Source organism: Dreissena polymorpha, chromosome 5 (assembly GCF_020536995.1).
Source record: "Dreissena polymorpha isolate Duluth1 chromosome 5, UMN_Dpol_1.0, whole genome shotgun sequence".
NCBI classification, from domain to species: domain Eukaryota; kingdom Metazoa; phylum Mollusca; class Bivalvia; order Myida; family Dreissenidae; genus Dreissena; species Dreissena polymorpha.
In genome coordinates, this window is record NC_068359.1 from 25237786 (window position 1) to 25253804 (window position 16019).

Here is a 16019-nt window from a genome sequence, read left to right on the forward strand (position 1 = left end):
CACATGATGTCATACTAAAACCAACTGTTCTCATAGTTGTCTAACCCAGTGCTCCAGTTAGGATTTGAAAAGGGAAGGGGGGCTTTTTTGTGAAAAGGGCACTTTCGACGCGCAGTATATTGTCAAAAGGGCACTTTCGACGCACAGTATTTTGTTCGAGCGCGCGGATGTTTCTGGAATGCCTCCTATTGCATGTTAATTTATATGTTATAAATAATTGTATTATTCCCATTATTACTAAACCATTCAAATATAATGTCTACAATGAGGCTTTAAATAATTACAATGAAATTAGAGATTTATGAATTATCATATGTACAAAAAATTAAATTTTTAACGTTCTACTTATAACACGATGCATATCAAAAGACGCATACTTAAATTTTAGTAAAATTTTCCTATACGGAGATTGTTCGCCATATCTCGAGAAATGAATGGCGATGAATAAACGTCGTGAATATTTCCTCGGGCCGACGCGCGTTGAATGCTCAAGAGGATTCTGGGCATTCTCATGCAACAAAAGCCAGGAATTTCATGATGATGCGCGTTAAATATTCAAGAGGTCTAGTCCATACATGGTGTATTGCTATGCTTACGGTATTGTGAATAAGGGCCATCTGGCGCACAGGATACAAATAGTTTTTAATTCGAGTCTTTTTCAGCAGCAAGGGCCCTCTCTACACTTTGGGGGATTGGGGCCGGGGCCCTTAGAGAGGCGAATTTTGCATCGTTTTGGGCGAAAATGGGAATTTTAGAAGATCTTTTCACCAACCATTGAGCACTTAAAATTGCGATATTTTAATATGAGTTATATAAATAAACAATTTATCAAAGTTAGTAGCACCATATCAGCAGGCAACATAGGTATAACATTAAAAAAAAAATGGAGGGGGGATTTATAGCTGAAATAGGGGAAAAAAGTATACTTCTTTCATGGGGGAAGCCACAGAATATTCTGCAGTAAAGAATGCCAAACGAGGGCCCTGGCAGCTGCTAAAACGTTTTGAAACGTCACAACGTAATGAACTAAAACGAATTTTATTGATATAGACTGGCGTTTAAAGGTTAACTGTTTTTGTAAAGGTTTTTGAGCAAACCACGAAACGCGGCCGTTCAAACGTTTAAAGGTGACACCCTTAGTTAAGAGTAGTAATGTTTTGATTAAATAAATAAGTGGCGATAACAAAAAAAATAAACGATATATATGTTTCTCCTAACTCGTGTCATTTTTAATATGAATATATAAAGCATATTTAAGGCTGGTGACCTATAATACAAATAAAGCATGTGTTTTTTCTTACTCTTGTCATTTTGAATGCGAATAAATTAAGTATATTGACTTTCCCCAGACCCAACCTGCCACCCCCATTTATCCCAGGGGTTCCAGATTGTTAAATGTACAAATATTGGGAATGGTTTGACTTTTCAACAAGAAATATTGACGAAAATACACAGTTTGAAAAGAACCTGTGTTAATGTATTATATAAACACAAAGTATAAAACGCACTATGTGCCTATTGATGAAAGATTGAGGAACACTGGACAAGACCGTTTTCATCGAGAACACTCGAGTTGCCATGCCTGTTTATAATACCTATACGAGATTTTTTAACTGCATATTTTTGTCATTATTTGTTGTTGAAAAGTCAAACCAAACACAAAAGGTGTACATTTAACAATCTGGAAACCAAGGGGTAAGCTGAGGTGGGGGGTAGGGTCCTGGGGAAGGTTGGGTGGGGGAATTAATTATACTGCTGCTTTATCTGTGAATTATGCAATATTCTATCTTAATATCCGCAGTATTTTGATAAATTATTAATATTAATAGGATTTCGGTTATCTACACACCGATTTAAACACACTTAACGCTCATGGTTAAACAAACCCTAGTCATTTTTCATATTAATAATGTATTTTGACTGCTGGTGACCTACCAGTACTTCTTTTGCCAAAGCCTTTGCTGCTGTAGCCAACAGCATACCTCGTATTTGTTTGTATTTCGTGGTCACGAAGGCTTTTTAAGCATTCTTCAAGTGATCCAAAAAGCACGGTCACATCCTCTGTCATTTTGTAGTGGAACAGTTTTCGGTAACTCGCAAGACAGAGAACGATTTGTGGTACACACATAACTCTTGTCATCTATCGTTCTAACTCTTTACAAATAGGGTCTACGAGTAAACCATAGCTGGTTCCAGAGTAGCTTCACTTAAATCTTAAACAACAACAATAACAGCCAAATGTGTTCATGCAATTCTTTACCACTTTAATTGTTTAATTCAAGCAATATTTTTATATTGAAAATGACAGTCGTAATTATAGAAAGTAATTATCTCTCGATACTCTTAAGGATTTATGAAAAAACAGGTTTGAGAAATCTGAAATTTCTACTCGCAGAAAATTGCAAGCTTTATATTTTTCAACTCGCTATCAATAAATCTTGCTTGCATTTTGCGAGTATGCGAGCTAATTCAGTCCCTAGCTGCCACCCTGTAACAAAATTAATGGGTCACAGAACATCAATTTGTGCTCAAAAACAGTGGTAAATGGCTCGATGTGACCGAGAATGATGGATGGACGGACTTAACGATTATATTTGCTTCACTTGAAATTGAAAGTATTTATTGTAAGACAAGTAAATGACTCCTGTTTATCAGAAACTACTGACCCAACTGTACTAATTGAAATAGAACCGGTAGTGTTCATTCTGGGTCAGATTGCTGGTGGGCCAATTGCCCATCAGCCGTAAATTAAGTGGGCCATTTAAAGATTTTGTAGGGGCCACCAGCTGCATAAAGTATAGTGTTAAAGTATAATGAATACTTGTCAGAAAATTCGAACAGCCGTTAACAAACATGTTACTTTTACTATGCTTTTTACAAATGTCACAAAACATAAAATAATTTGTGTAAACGTATGACATCCACGTAAATTTCTCTACCCAACCTTTCTGGAATAAATGATCATCTACCTTTTCCGAAGGTTTCTACGTTTGTTCGCTTGAACCAGCAGACGCTACTCGATTCGGCCTAAGCATCTGCTGATTTGCCACCTTGCTGATCAGAAGTCCTTTCACTTTTCCTTAGTTTTGGTTAAAACAAATGTAGGAGAGTTTGTTCCTCGCTGCTCTCCTTTTCTGCTTTATACTTTGACATGTTTAAACACTTCATTTTGTAAAAAAAACCGTTCGAAGAAGGCAACGACAAATGCTGACAAACGTTTTCAACATTTCTGATGACGTGCCCACAGTTTGCCTACATGTGACATCAATCAACCAATGGAAGTGCAGGATTCAACAAAGTGCGCCCGCGGTAGCCAAGCAACGATTATGTTCCACTCGGCAGACCAGTACGATTCCGTCGCTTTGTTTTTGAAAAATAAATCCCCCACCGATATAATTTGTAAAACGACAATTATATTATGTATGCGCCCGAATGGCCCACTGATATTATTTAGATTGCGCCTATTAATATTTCGATGCGGGAATACCGCAATGGCGCTGCACAGAATGACCAATGGAACGGCACGCGGTAAAAAGGAAAACGATACAACTAAAACGAATAAGAATCCATTTTCTTTTTTCATAATCGTTGTTTGTACTATTGTACGACCCAGACATGGCGAAAAGCCCGTCTGCGACGAACAAATAACAACGTAAAAGACCAATACTTACAGTGAAATGCAAGATCGTCGGACTTAGGCCTACTGTCCGGTTATTTTTGCAGTTTTCACAACACTTTCTAGATTTTTTGCAACAAGTGATCATCTTCGTTCACCATAAGTGGGGACCATCGTTACTTAAAGTCCTTAGATTAAAGCACATTTAATTGAATCAATTATATGGTGTGATTGAAAGCTAAGGAACGAAAACATACTGTAGATATACGTACACGTATTGAACTTCCTTTCCGTTGGATGAGATCTTGCTTCTGAATCTGGATAGGAACGTTGCAAGGCGCAACGGAAGAAGAGAGGATCCAATTTAGTTTTGACACAACACTATTTGTCTATTATATCTATTTACAACAATTTATTAACGTTAAACACACTTCCTAACTGAATATCAATAACTAACTTATTAACTAACAAACGCGTTTATTTTTTCCAATAATCTAAAAAAGCACATCTTACTCTATCGGTTAACAATTTGAAAGTGACCGTTTAAACCGTTTTTTTTATACAATGCATAATTAATGTCTTGGCCAATCAGAAGTTTCGGCGATATGACGTCATGCGAATTTTTGTCGCGCGGTATTTCCCGCAGTTGTAAACCTCCAATATATACATTAAGAAGCATTGAATTTGAACCAGAATTGAGTATTTGAAAAGACAACTGAGACTACGAAGATAGCGTTTTTCGGTGACAGCTATGTGGTTCGTTTGGAACGGCGGGGTGGGATGTTATATTTAATAAATAATATTTTTCTATCATGGTTTGTTGTCAAATAACCCACAGAAAGGCTGGAATGGTCATTGTCGGCTCGGGTACTACTTACATGTACCCCGGGTACTCTTAAGTATACTTACATGTACCCCGGGTACAGTAAATATATAAAAACGTACCCGGGGATTTTAACACTTAATCGCTCGTTGTCGGCTTTTTTTTTAATTCAATGTCATGGGTGCATGCGTATACGGGAGCTTACACCGCGTTTAAGTGAGGTTAGTTGGAACTAAACTTCAAAGAAGGCATCGTTTCTTGTGTTTTCTTGATATGAATGTTTTAAAGAACGTTTCCTCTGTTTAAATGTATACCACTTTCATACTTTTCAACAATACGAAACCTCAAGATGCATTACAAAAGATGAAACATAACTTGTATTGCTATAAACTGCGACATTACTAGTATATGTGGGGAGCTTCACTTTTTTTGCAATATACATGTACTATTAAGAAGCATAGCGCCCTTTTTGGAAGGAATATTATGTTCTGATGTTATGTAATCAACGTACCGATTCGGAAATCATTTTAAACTAATTTGCGGGTGCACACAGCAGCGGATGTGTCAGATTAAAAATAGATTTTACATCCGGTGATGCTGGTTTTGACACGACGCATATATACATTTATGAATAAAAGGCTTCATGAACGTTGACGTCGCTCTTGGTTACCAGAAAAATTCCCACGCACTGATTTCAACCGTCATTGTTTACAATCAATTAAGTGCACAAGGACCGGCATTGGTATAGCGTTTTTTACAGGTGTATGTTCAGCGCGTGTTCCGGGAAAACAGGGCTTAATGTATTTTTTTGTTCAGCTCTATAATATTTATATCAAATCTCTATGAAAAAAAGTCGGTGAACATTAATCAGGTGTTAATTTTTTTTTAATATTGAGGCATTCATTACTTATTGATCTGAAACGGAGCATTAATCCGCATATAAAAAAACACCGGGCGTATTGCATATTAGTTCGGAGACATGAAATTATTTCGAAAGAAAGAAATAAGACATTCAATTTTATATGAGCAAGTCTCGCTGTGCACGATTGCGCTCTTGATTCTTGTATATATTTGACTCGTATGGATCTTGGAAAATACCTATTGTTTTATTTTGCTTAATCTAAATTAAGCCATGCATCTATATGTACTTAAAGCAGCATAGCATGACTTCCAAATGACCAACATTTTTCATATTTTAAAACAAACTAGGCCAAAGCGTCTTGAGTTATCATCCGGAAACAATTTTATAGGTCGCTGTGGTGTAATGGATATGGTGTCCGCCTAGCGACCGGGAGGTCACGGGTTCGATCCCCACCGTGGGAGCATTCTTTAGATCTTCCCCAAAGACACCAAGTACTGGTTCTAGGCCCAGGAAACGGACTCGAGAGCATTAATATAAGCCTTAGGCTTTCGATGCAATCGAGCTAAAAATAAATAGGTTTAAACTAAACAATTTTACTGTTTCGGGTCACCGTGACCTAGACCATTGACCTAGTGACCTGAAAATCAATATGGGTCATCTGCGAGTCATGATCAATGTACCTATGAATTTCCATGATCCTAGGCGTAAGCGTTCTTGAGTTATCATCCGGAAACCATTTAACTATTTCGGGTCACCGTGACCTTGACCTTTGACCTAGTGACCTCAAAATCCAAAAGGGGTCATCTGCAAGTCATGATCTACATGTATCTACCTATGAAGTTTCATGATCCTAGGCATATGCGTTCTTGAGTTATCATCCGGAAACCATTTTACTATTTCGGGTCACCATAACCTTGACCTTTGACCTAGTGACCTCCAAATGATTAGGGGTCATCTGCAAGTCATGATCTATCTACCTATAAATTTTCATGATCCTAGGCCTAAGCGTTCTTGAGTTATCATCCGGAAACCACCTGGTGTACTGACCGACCGACATACCGACATGTGCAAAGCAATATACCCCCTTGTCTTCCAAGGGGGGCATAATAAGTATTTTTAGCAGTAAAGTACAACCGCGTGTTTGAACGGTTAGAAAAGTGTCGGATCAGTGTGGGGACTTCATTTTACAAACGCGTGGTTGCACTTTACCAAAAAAAGGTACTTATTTGTTTAAAAAGATCATGATACCTATAGAAAACTCTCAAAAATGAGCGGGATCTCCACTTTATCCCATTATAAATGATAAAATATTTAACAAGACATCATCAAAAATGTTAACTGGGTTGCGCTTTATTCTCCTAACACAGATCTTAAAAAGTCACGTGGTTAAGGCACCGTGTATGTCAGGGCTCGAAATTAACACTCGCACACTCGCAAAATGCGAGTAAAAAATACCGAATGCGAGTCAAGTTTTAAGCCACTAGTATTTTCTTGCAAGTAAATAGTGAAAAGAAATGAGTAGGTATAATGCTGCTCGACACATGATCACTAAATCTTAGGTCAATTTATAGAACGCCCAAGAACCCTTATGCGTAAGCGCGCACGTTGTATGTAGACTGGTATATACAGACACGCGGATGGTATTGGTACAAAGGAAGTGAAACAGTCGACTATTCACACATGTTCATTGAAGCGAAAAATAACTTGTCACTTTATTCCCACAGACGGAAATAACACAAAATATACATAATACAAAAGATAAAGCAAAGTTAACCATTTAGTTAGAAAAAACAGATTTTAAATCCTTCTATGAAAACAGTGAATTAGTGGAAAAAATAACTTAAAATAAGACTAAAACTTGTTATAGATGAAGATGGTCAATCAACCTAATGTGGGCCCTTGTGGTACAAGGAACTGATATCTTTGTATGGTTGCAGAAATAAAATGTGTATACATGTTAAGTACTTTTATTTTGTTTAAATAGAACTAAACTAAAAACCAAGGGTTTTTTATGTTTCCATCAAAATTTGCGAGAATGTTTTTGATTTTGCGAGTTGGTATTAAAGCTGCTCGCAATTTTTTGCAAGTAGAAAAAAAAAGTTAAATTCGAGCCCTGTATGTTATGCAAGATAATAAAATTTGAATGGTATTTGTTTTTTTTATTATTAATGTTCTCAAGAGTATGAATGCCTTAAGCCTTTACACGTCCAGAATAGTTATGGTGTGAATATACATAACTGTAAGACAGCGAGGGTTGCTAAAGAAATTATTTATAAGAAAATAGTCAATAATTATAAAATTTACTATATATCAGGGGTTGAAGAATCCACTCGACCGCTCGCATATGCGAGTGAAGTTTGTTAAATACTCGACCGACCGGGCGAGTGCTGTCTTTCAAGTTGAGAAATATAAATTCAGTTCCAGAACTCCTTCCACATCGATACAAATTGCGAACAATTTTTCGAACGAACAAAAAATATGTTACATGTATGTACACAAAGAAACTGCACTTTCATTTTGACAATGAAAAATGACGTCACGGGCACAGTAAAAATAATTCTCGAAATCGGCTGCGCTCTTTTCCTCTTTTGTCAGTGCTCTTAGCTAATCGATTAAACGTGAATAAACTGTTAAATATATTGGTCATTCTGTGAATTTTAATGTAAATATCAATAAAACAATAATACATCACTGGTTAATTTTAAAACTTCTTATATTTAATTAAAAATAAACAGAAAAATATAATTATTAATGAACAGAATAATTCTGAATTTCGTGCCTTAGGCAAAATTTACCATATTGTAACCGTTTGTCAATCAAGCGTGTCTTTCAGTTAAAGTTCGTCTGAAATATTAAAATGGAAAAGGGTTCTATTTTAAATATCTGCAAGGTGGTGGCGACATGTAACAGAAAGAATTAGAAAGGTTGTCAAAAGGAGAAGCGGAAAGAATTGAGAAAAGGAAACAGGTGCAGAAAACGTAAGGAAAGCAAATATAATCCATCAGATAATGTAGAAAATTTGTTTGCAGTTTAGTGTCACTATGTTAAGTAGGTTTAGAAGATTCTGGTTGATCATAACTATAAATATAGATATCTATTTTTTATTGCAGGGCGAGTAGATTAAAGTAAAGGGCGAGTGGATTGACAGGCCTACTCGCCCTGCAGGGCGAGTCGCGGGCCAGTCGCTCTGGAAAAATTCTTCAACCCAGGGCTTTTTTTAAGCGGACGCCCGCTTGCCCGTGCCGGGTTAAAATCGTTGTGGGCAAGTGATTTTCCAAAGTAGATAGTCCGCCGGGCAAGTCCGTTTCGTATTAGCATACTTGCGGTATTTTTTTTCGACTTTTCCCCTTGTATCTATTTATTTTCTTTGGGTCAATATATTTGTTTATCAAGTACAAGTAAAACTAGATTTGATTGGTCGCTTGCATTGTATAAGCCAATCTAAACGCTCACAACAAGTTCTACTCGGCAGACGTTTCAACATGGCGGACGGTAGCGTCCAGCCGATCTTTTCTATTTTTAATAAAAGTAACTCGAAACACTCAAAGGAACAAACCAAAACAACCGAAAAAGAAAGGAAGAGAATATATGAAAATGAATCACGAAAGCGTAAACTGTGAATAACTTGTATGTTAAATATTCACAGTTCAAAATAGTGAGAAACTCTTCATTAAAAACATCATGATGATTTTCAATCTCTGAACAATCATTTTCACAGTACTATTTTAAGCCCTCCCCCCTTTTAATGTATGCCATAACTTGTATAGATATAGTGACAAGTATATCGTTTTAAAATTTTAATAGTAATAAACTTTTCATATGTATTGTATTCAATAGTGACTATTCAATGAAATAAAACTGTGCAGATTTTGTTTTATTGACAACTTTATATTATACTGAGGAGCTGCGCCATGAGCGCATGATACGCCCGTCGTTCGCCAATGAAGTAGTAAGGTAATAAATAACCCTTTGAATCATTTTTTTACTTCAGTTTATTTGTATTTGAATACATGGTTTATTTTATAAGTACATGAGCATGGAGCGCCGTCTCCTTGACATTCATACCATATCTTTTTTGAGTATATGTATGCATTTCTTTAGAGGATATGGAGTTGAAGTAAACCTGTTATAGATATTTTGACCAATAATAAAAGAGAAATGTAGATGGGTAAGTGGTAGTGTACAATCGGAATAGAAAAAAGCTCACCTTGTTCAATTTTTCAGGGATACTAAAAAAAATCCAAAAAAAATCCATCGAAGGATATTTGAGCTACAGTAGGACATTCAATGAAATCACGAAATTTTGACGAACAAAGTCCCATAACTCTGGAACGACAATTCAGAATTCCGTCAAAAACGAAAGGGGATCAGGGTTTATCAATATTAAGATTGTGTTAAAATTTGAAGAAAATCTGTCAAAGGATATTTGACGTAGCGTACGACATTAACAGACGGACGGACGGACGGCTACGGTAGGACATTCAATGAAATCACGAAATTTTGACGAACAAAGTCCCATAACTCTGGAACGACAATTCAGAATTCCGTCAAAAACGAAAGGGGATCAGGGTTTATCAATATTAAGATTGTGTTGAAATTTGAAAAAAATCCATCGAAGGATATTTGAGCTACAGTAGGACATTCAATGAAATCACGAAATTTTGACGAACAAAGTCCCATAACTCTGGAACGACAATTCAGAATTCCGTCAAAAACGAAAGGGGATCAGGGTTTATCATATTAAGATTGTGTTTAAAATTTGAAGAAGAAATCTGTCAAAGGATATTTGACGTAGCGTACGACATTAACAGACGGACGGACAGACGGACGGACGGACAGACGGACGGACGGACGGACAGACGCGGGGTATACCATAATATGTCCCGTCATAGACGGGCGTATAAAAACGATTATTATTTTATTGTTGATACATTGAATATAGCTGAAATTAAATCTAGAAAAATAATGCATGTGAATCAATGCTTTAAAGATGAAATGACAATAAAAAATTGACTTCAAAAAAGGGCAATCAGTTTTTAATGAGGACAAGTAGATGTTCAAAGTAACTTGCCCCCCGGGCAAGTGATTGTCAATTTCTTACGTTAACCCCTGCAACCCCTGTATATTATGTTTCCTCTATTTGTTGCCTATTTAATAATGCAAATGTATTGTATTGACAATACTATTCCAATTTCTATGCATTAAATTACGTCTTCCTATATGCATTTAATGATTTATAGTTTAAGTGTCAAAAGAACTAAAATGGATGTCGATTATAAGTTTAGTGTCTTATTCTACCACCAGTCAATACTCTATTATTACATAATTCTTGCGTAATTGAATTATAAAGTACATGACTGTAGCATTATGTTTTCAGAAACATAATTATTTTAAAGAAATTGTATTAAAGAAAGAGTTATTTGGGTTAATTTAAGGGCAAAGTAAAGCAAATATACTCATTTGTCTAAAAATAAATCATCCTTTGAAGCCCCCACTGGCATTCAAACATAAGACCTCTTTCCTTTGGGATGGAAAGTAATCTTTCTGAAATACAAGGGATAATATAATAGAATAATAAGCAATGTTAAGCGTATCACCATACAAAACATATTTATATGTACAATCGGAAAACATCCCTTAGCGGCCAATCCACACACAATATCATTCTTCAATTTTAGTGTCAATAATGAAGATTGACCAATAAAATTGATAGTGAATGGATGATATTGAAGACACCCGTCAATGTATGGAAGAAAATCAGAGAGCTCAAATATTTATTGACGCATTGTAAATTTTTATCTGGTTTGAATGATGATCGAAGTACAAATGAACAAAATATTGATTAATATTTGTGTACACTTGAGAGCAAAAAATATTCTGTCAATATTATTGAGTCAATAAAATTGATAATGATATTGTGTGTGGATGGGCAGCTTTTAAGGTAATTTGTCACATGACCACTTAAACACAACGAACATCTCTGAATCTGCAATATACCGGTATTACATTAAGTTTAAATTTTTAGTATTGTGCGTTGCGCATTAATTTTCAAGTATTGTACGTTAACTTGTTTCCGGTTCACAGAACTGTCTAAAGACGTGTAAAATACCAGTGAGTTTTCAAATCTGAAAATGCCATGTTTTACTCTGTTGGTATCCCGACAAGCGAGTCATAGGCTCTAAGGTACTCACCTGAAACCATAAGGAACTAAACTATAATCACAAGTTAGAGACCCAAATAATGAAAGTTCTTAATGAAACATAAAGTGGTTGTTCCATTAAAAATTGGGTCTGGCAATCGGCCTAATATTCAATTAAGAAAAATAATGGAAGGTTCGAAAATATAATAATATTTTGTAGATTTCAATATTTAGTTTAAATCCCATCCACAACTTTTTTAGCAAAACAACAGCTACTGCAACACTAATTTCCCAATTTAGTCAAACGTCGCAAATTTTCCCAATCTAAAGGGACCCGCCCTGCTACCAGGGACCTCATTGGGGGCCTAGGCGGCCCCCAAACCCCCAGCCATTGAGTTTCATTACTTGCCTTCAGTCGTAAATATCAGGTCTTAGCTAAGAGGAACTAGTTTCAAACTTGGCCGTTATTTTGATTGGGTTAAATGTTCTGACCACAAATTTTATACATATTGGCAAATTAAGGTAAGGTTTGAAAGAATTTTTTTTAGATCTCAATATTTTGTTCAAATCCCATCCACATATTTTTTAGCAAAACAACAACAACACTAATTTCCTTATTTTAGTAAAAAAGTCGCAAATTTTCCAAATCCAAAGGGATCCGGCCCCGCTACCTGTACCTCATTGTATTCTAACTTGCACAGCAACGTCCGAAATATAAAATATCCTACTTCTATTGCGGTATTGAAAATTCAAGATATAATGATAACTGAACTCAATCATTAATAGCGATAGCTGTTTTTGCACAAATTAGAGGAATTCGCGATGCAAATGGTCAGTATTTTAAAAAGTGTGCAACTAATTTTTTCACATTTTTCAACAGTTAGCGACTAATTTTTTTCACAATATCAGCAGTTTGAGACTCATATTTTCACAAATTTGAACAATGCTCAATTAATTATTTTCACAATTGTCCACAGTGACAACTCATTTGTTCACAATTTTGAACAAGTGTGCAACTTACAGGGGACAAAAATATTTCTAAACTGCACTCGTCCTGCAGGCGAGTTGCATTTAAATTGCACTCGTCCTGCAAACACATGCACTCATCCTTGATAGTGTGAAAAAAAGACTATGACTAATAAAATTTGCTATATCACTGTCTAAAATGCTGCTTCCTCAGTTATTCATGCAAGCTGATCAAAAAAGAAATGTTAAGCAGTGAAATAAGTTATTTATGAGGAAACACAAATAAATAAATGAAGACGGCTGTTTTACTTTTTTCTAATGCTCGCGTGCTATCCGTTTCGGACGTTTGAACATCAAACACCCCCCCCCATCCCTTTAAAGAACGCTCAATGTCAGACATTTTTGGACGAAATTCAGACTAGTTATAAACTGTACTTTGCAGTTAAATAATTCTTTAAAAAACAACACTTACAGTGAATGCAGTCGAATGGTTCCCTGTCAACATTGACACCAATATTTACTCGGGACTTAGTCTCGCATAACAATGCGCACCTGTTGTATGAAATTTACAATTACAATTTCCAGTTCATTCTCGTTCTACTTTCAAAATAGATATGCTTTAAGAAAATGATTTTATTTAATTATTTACGGGTCCAAAAATACATATTTTAACATCAGCTTTTTCTCCTCCTCGTCCTGGGACGAGTGCTTTAGGGAAATTCACTTGTCCTTTAAAGTTTTCACCTTGTCAATATGAGCGGACGAGTGGAATTTTTGTCCCTGACTTATTTTTCATAATTGTCTAGATTACGAGGCTCATTTTTTACAACCTTCAACATTGCGCGACTCATATTTCACAATTTTCAACATTGTGAGACACTTTTTTTTACAATTTTCTAATGTTTGCGACTGATATTTTAAGAATTTTAAACAATGCGCGACTCGTTTTTTCACAATGTTGAATAGTCACCACCCATTTTTCTCACTGTGAACAGTGTGTGACTCATTTTTCCACAATATGAACAGTGTGCGACTAATGTTTTCAAAAAATGAGGCGGCCGAGGTTGCTGCACAAAGATAAAAAAGCCCACTGCCATAAATTTTATCCAAAAAATAGCAACATGGCTTATTGGAGCTAAACAACCCTTTCTACATGTACTTTCAACAAGCACACAGACCAATGACAGTAGGACTACTGGCACTGACCGTTGGTTCATCAGCATGAAAAATGGGTGTCAAAATAGCACAAATAATGTAAAATGTGTAATATGCATGTATAACGATGAAACTTACCAACCACTCGACCAGGAAACATCTGGTGCAGACTATGTGGGATTCGGGATGCTCTCCCACTGGTATCATATGCAGATCAGTGGTCACAAGAACGTACACATCATTAATGTCAGCAATATATATCTCTGACTTCAAACACACAGCTTGCAAAATCGCTGAATATTGCACAAAAGCAGCTTCGTTACAAACTTCCAGCAACTCGAAGTCCACAAGCAGTCTCGTTCCCCACCCACTTTGACTTCGCAGCGAAAGCATGTTTTTGGGGGAAACCGTTAACATCTCACAACTAAACGTATACTACGGAGATTGACAAGTTGAAAAATAAATTACTCTAATCACTTCCAATTTGCGCACTACGTTAAACTCCAGTTCCATTTTGTCTTCATTGATTGAAATGTTACTCTACACATTCGCTTTGAAAATTTAGCGGTTGGCGTGTTGTTGGAAGTACATGTACATGTCGAATGTGTTATTGTAAAAACTATTGGTATTGTGTTTTTAGTGCAGAAATTGTATTTAGTTTCGATTTCTAGCTTAAATTTATAGATTTTGTTAAATAATTTGCGTTTAAATTTGATTGTTTGTTGCTTAATTGCGAACTATTTTTTATGTGTAAATATGCATAGACGCTAGTGGATATGTAATCAGGTTACCGTATTTACATCAATAAAATTTAACGGTTGTTTGTTTTTGTTTGTTTTGTAAATATTTTCTAAAACGTATGTTAAACGCAAAATGAAATTATTAATTAATTTGGGAATAAAATCGCAATATGTATTATGTAAAATCAAATTTGAATTGCCTAGCGCGTGAATTGTCTCCTGGGGGTGAATTGTGTTTGGGTTGCTATTAACGCTATTAACGCTTCCGGCGAGAACTCATTTTATAGCGATTGCGCAATAAAAACACCACTTTTTCGTCATTTTATCAAAACTGGACTTTTCCCAGACATGACGAATACGCCATCGTCTAGATCGCGTTCTGGTCCATATACAGGTCAAATTTCAGGCACAGTGTTGGGCCAGTTTTCATGGCCCACAAATCGCGGCTATACCCTGGAGCTTAACGAAACTTAGCCCCCTTTATCATTCGTTCGATTGAACGTCATCAATGATGACGTCCAATACATCACTCATTCCATATACTCTGTCACTCGGCAAAACGTTATAAATAAATTTAAAACATGTATTCTCTCGTCGCAATTTCTGTATCGTATCGTCCGTTCGCGACAACACACGATTTTGTTTCGAAAATAGGAATCATGCTCTCTATATAAATGTCATATACATGTTGTCAGCGAGTGTACACACTAGTCCACTAAAGTTCATTCATGACAGGTCTTTGAATACGATTCTTATAACATATATCATACGGGTATTTCACGTATACTAAACGTGATGAATTTCAAAAGACGTCCTTTTGTAAAAATTAAGCGACGAACTCATCCGCTTAACTTTGATTTATAACTATCCAATATGTCAATCCCGAAGCTCCGATATCAAACTTTTATGTTAATCAATGTAAACTATAAATATAATTTTAATCATGTGACATGTGCCGCATTTATACAATAAAAATTGTCAATTTAGATTTTAATCAGCCTCAAATAACATAAAAACATATCCAGGTTGTTAAATTCCAATTGACAAAACGGACATGTTGACTCAAACCGTATATACTTCATGTAACGAAGCATATAATTAAACCGTAATGAGCGCGAAGGGAAACAACCCATTTAACATAGTTTAAGGCAACACAGCCAAACAAAGTCGATTGCTTCCCTTTTTTAATATCGGCGAGAACAAATGGAAATTGTGAAGAAAACGACACATGTAGTAAAATGCTATATATTCTGCAGGTATATGTTGGAAAGAAAAAAAGTATAAGATGTCGATTTAATGAATTATTATGTATTTTATTAGTGTATCTATTTTGGCAGAAATGAGACGCAGTTTCTAAAAAATAACTTGCTAATCTTGATCATATTTTCATTCCGTTTGCTGTTGCTATTGTCGTTTTTGATTATGCTGGAGGTAGTGGTATGTGTACTTGTTGTAGCAAAGTTTTTTTTAATGCTGACAATCAAAGTACATCTCCGAAAGACCTACCTTATAGTAGGTATAAAAACATTTGTTTACACTAATCCGACCGACCCTAATTATTGTGCCATCCCTGAACATGTTGTTTGTATTCCAGGTTGAGCTTCCGGTCATTTTGCATTTCGCAACATTTCCTTTTCGTTAATTTAACGTTAACGGAGTCGATTAATTAACTTAATTTTTACATTATTAATAAAAGTAAGTTGGCATTTCCCCTACAT

At 35.7% G+C, this 16019-nt stretch overlaps 1 protein-coding gene across 1 annotated transcript in view; it reads left to right on the forward strand.

The window, feature by feature from the left end:
* The first annotated feature begins 3275 nt into the window (after nucleotides 1–3275).
* The window catches only part of LOC127831112 (ATP-binding cassette sub-family A member 2-like), a 35368-nt gene continuing 22624 nt past the window's right edge, over nucleotides 3276–16019 (forward strand). Inside the window, 1 exon segment of the mRNA XM_052356102.1 lies at nucleotides 3276–3346. Coding sequence (XP_052212062.1) covers nucleotides 3276–3346 — 71 coding nt within the window.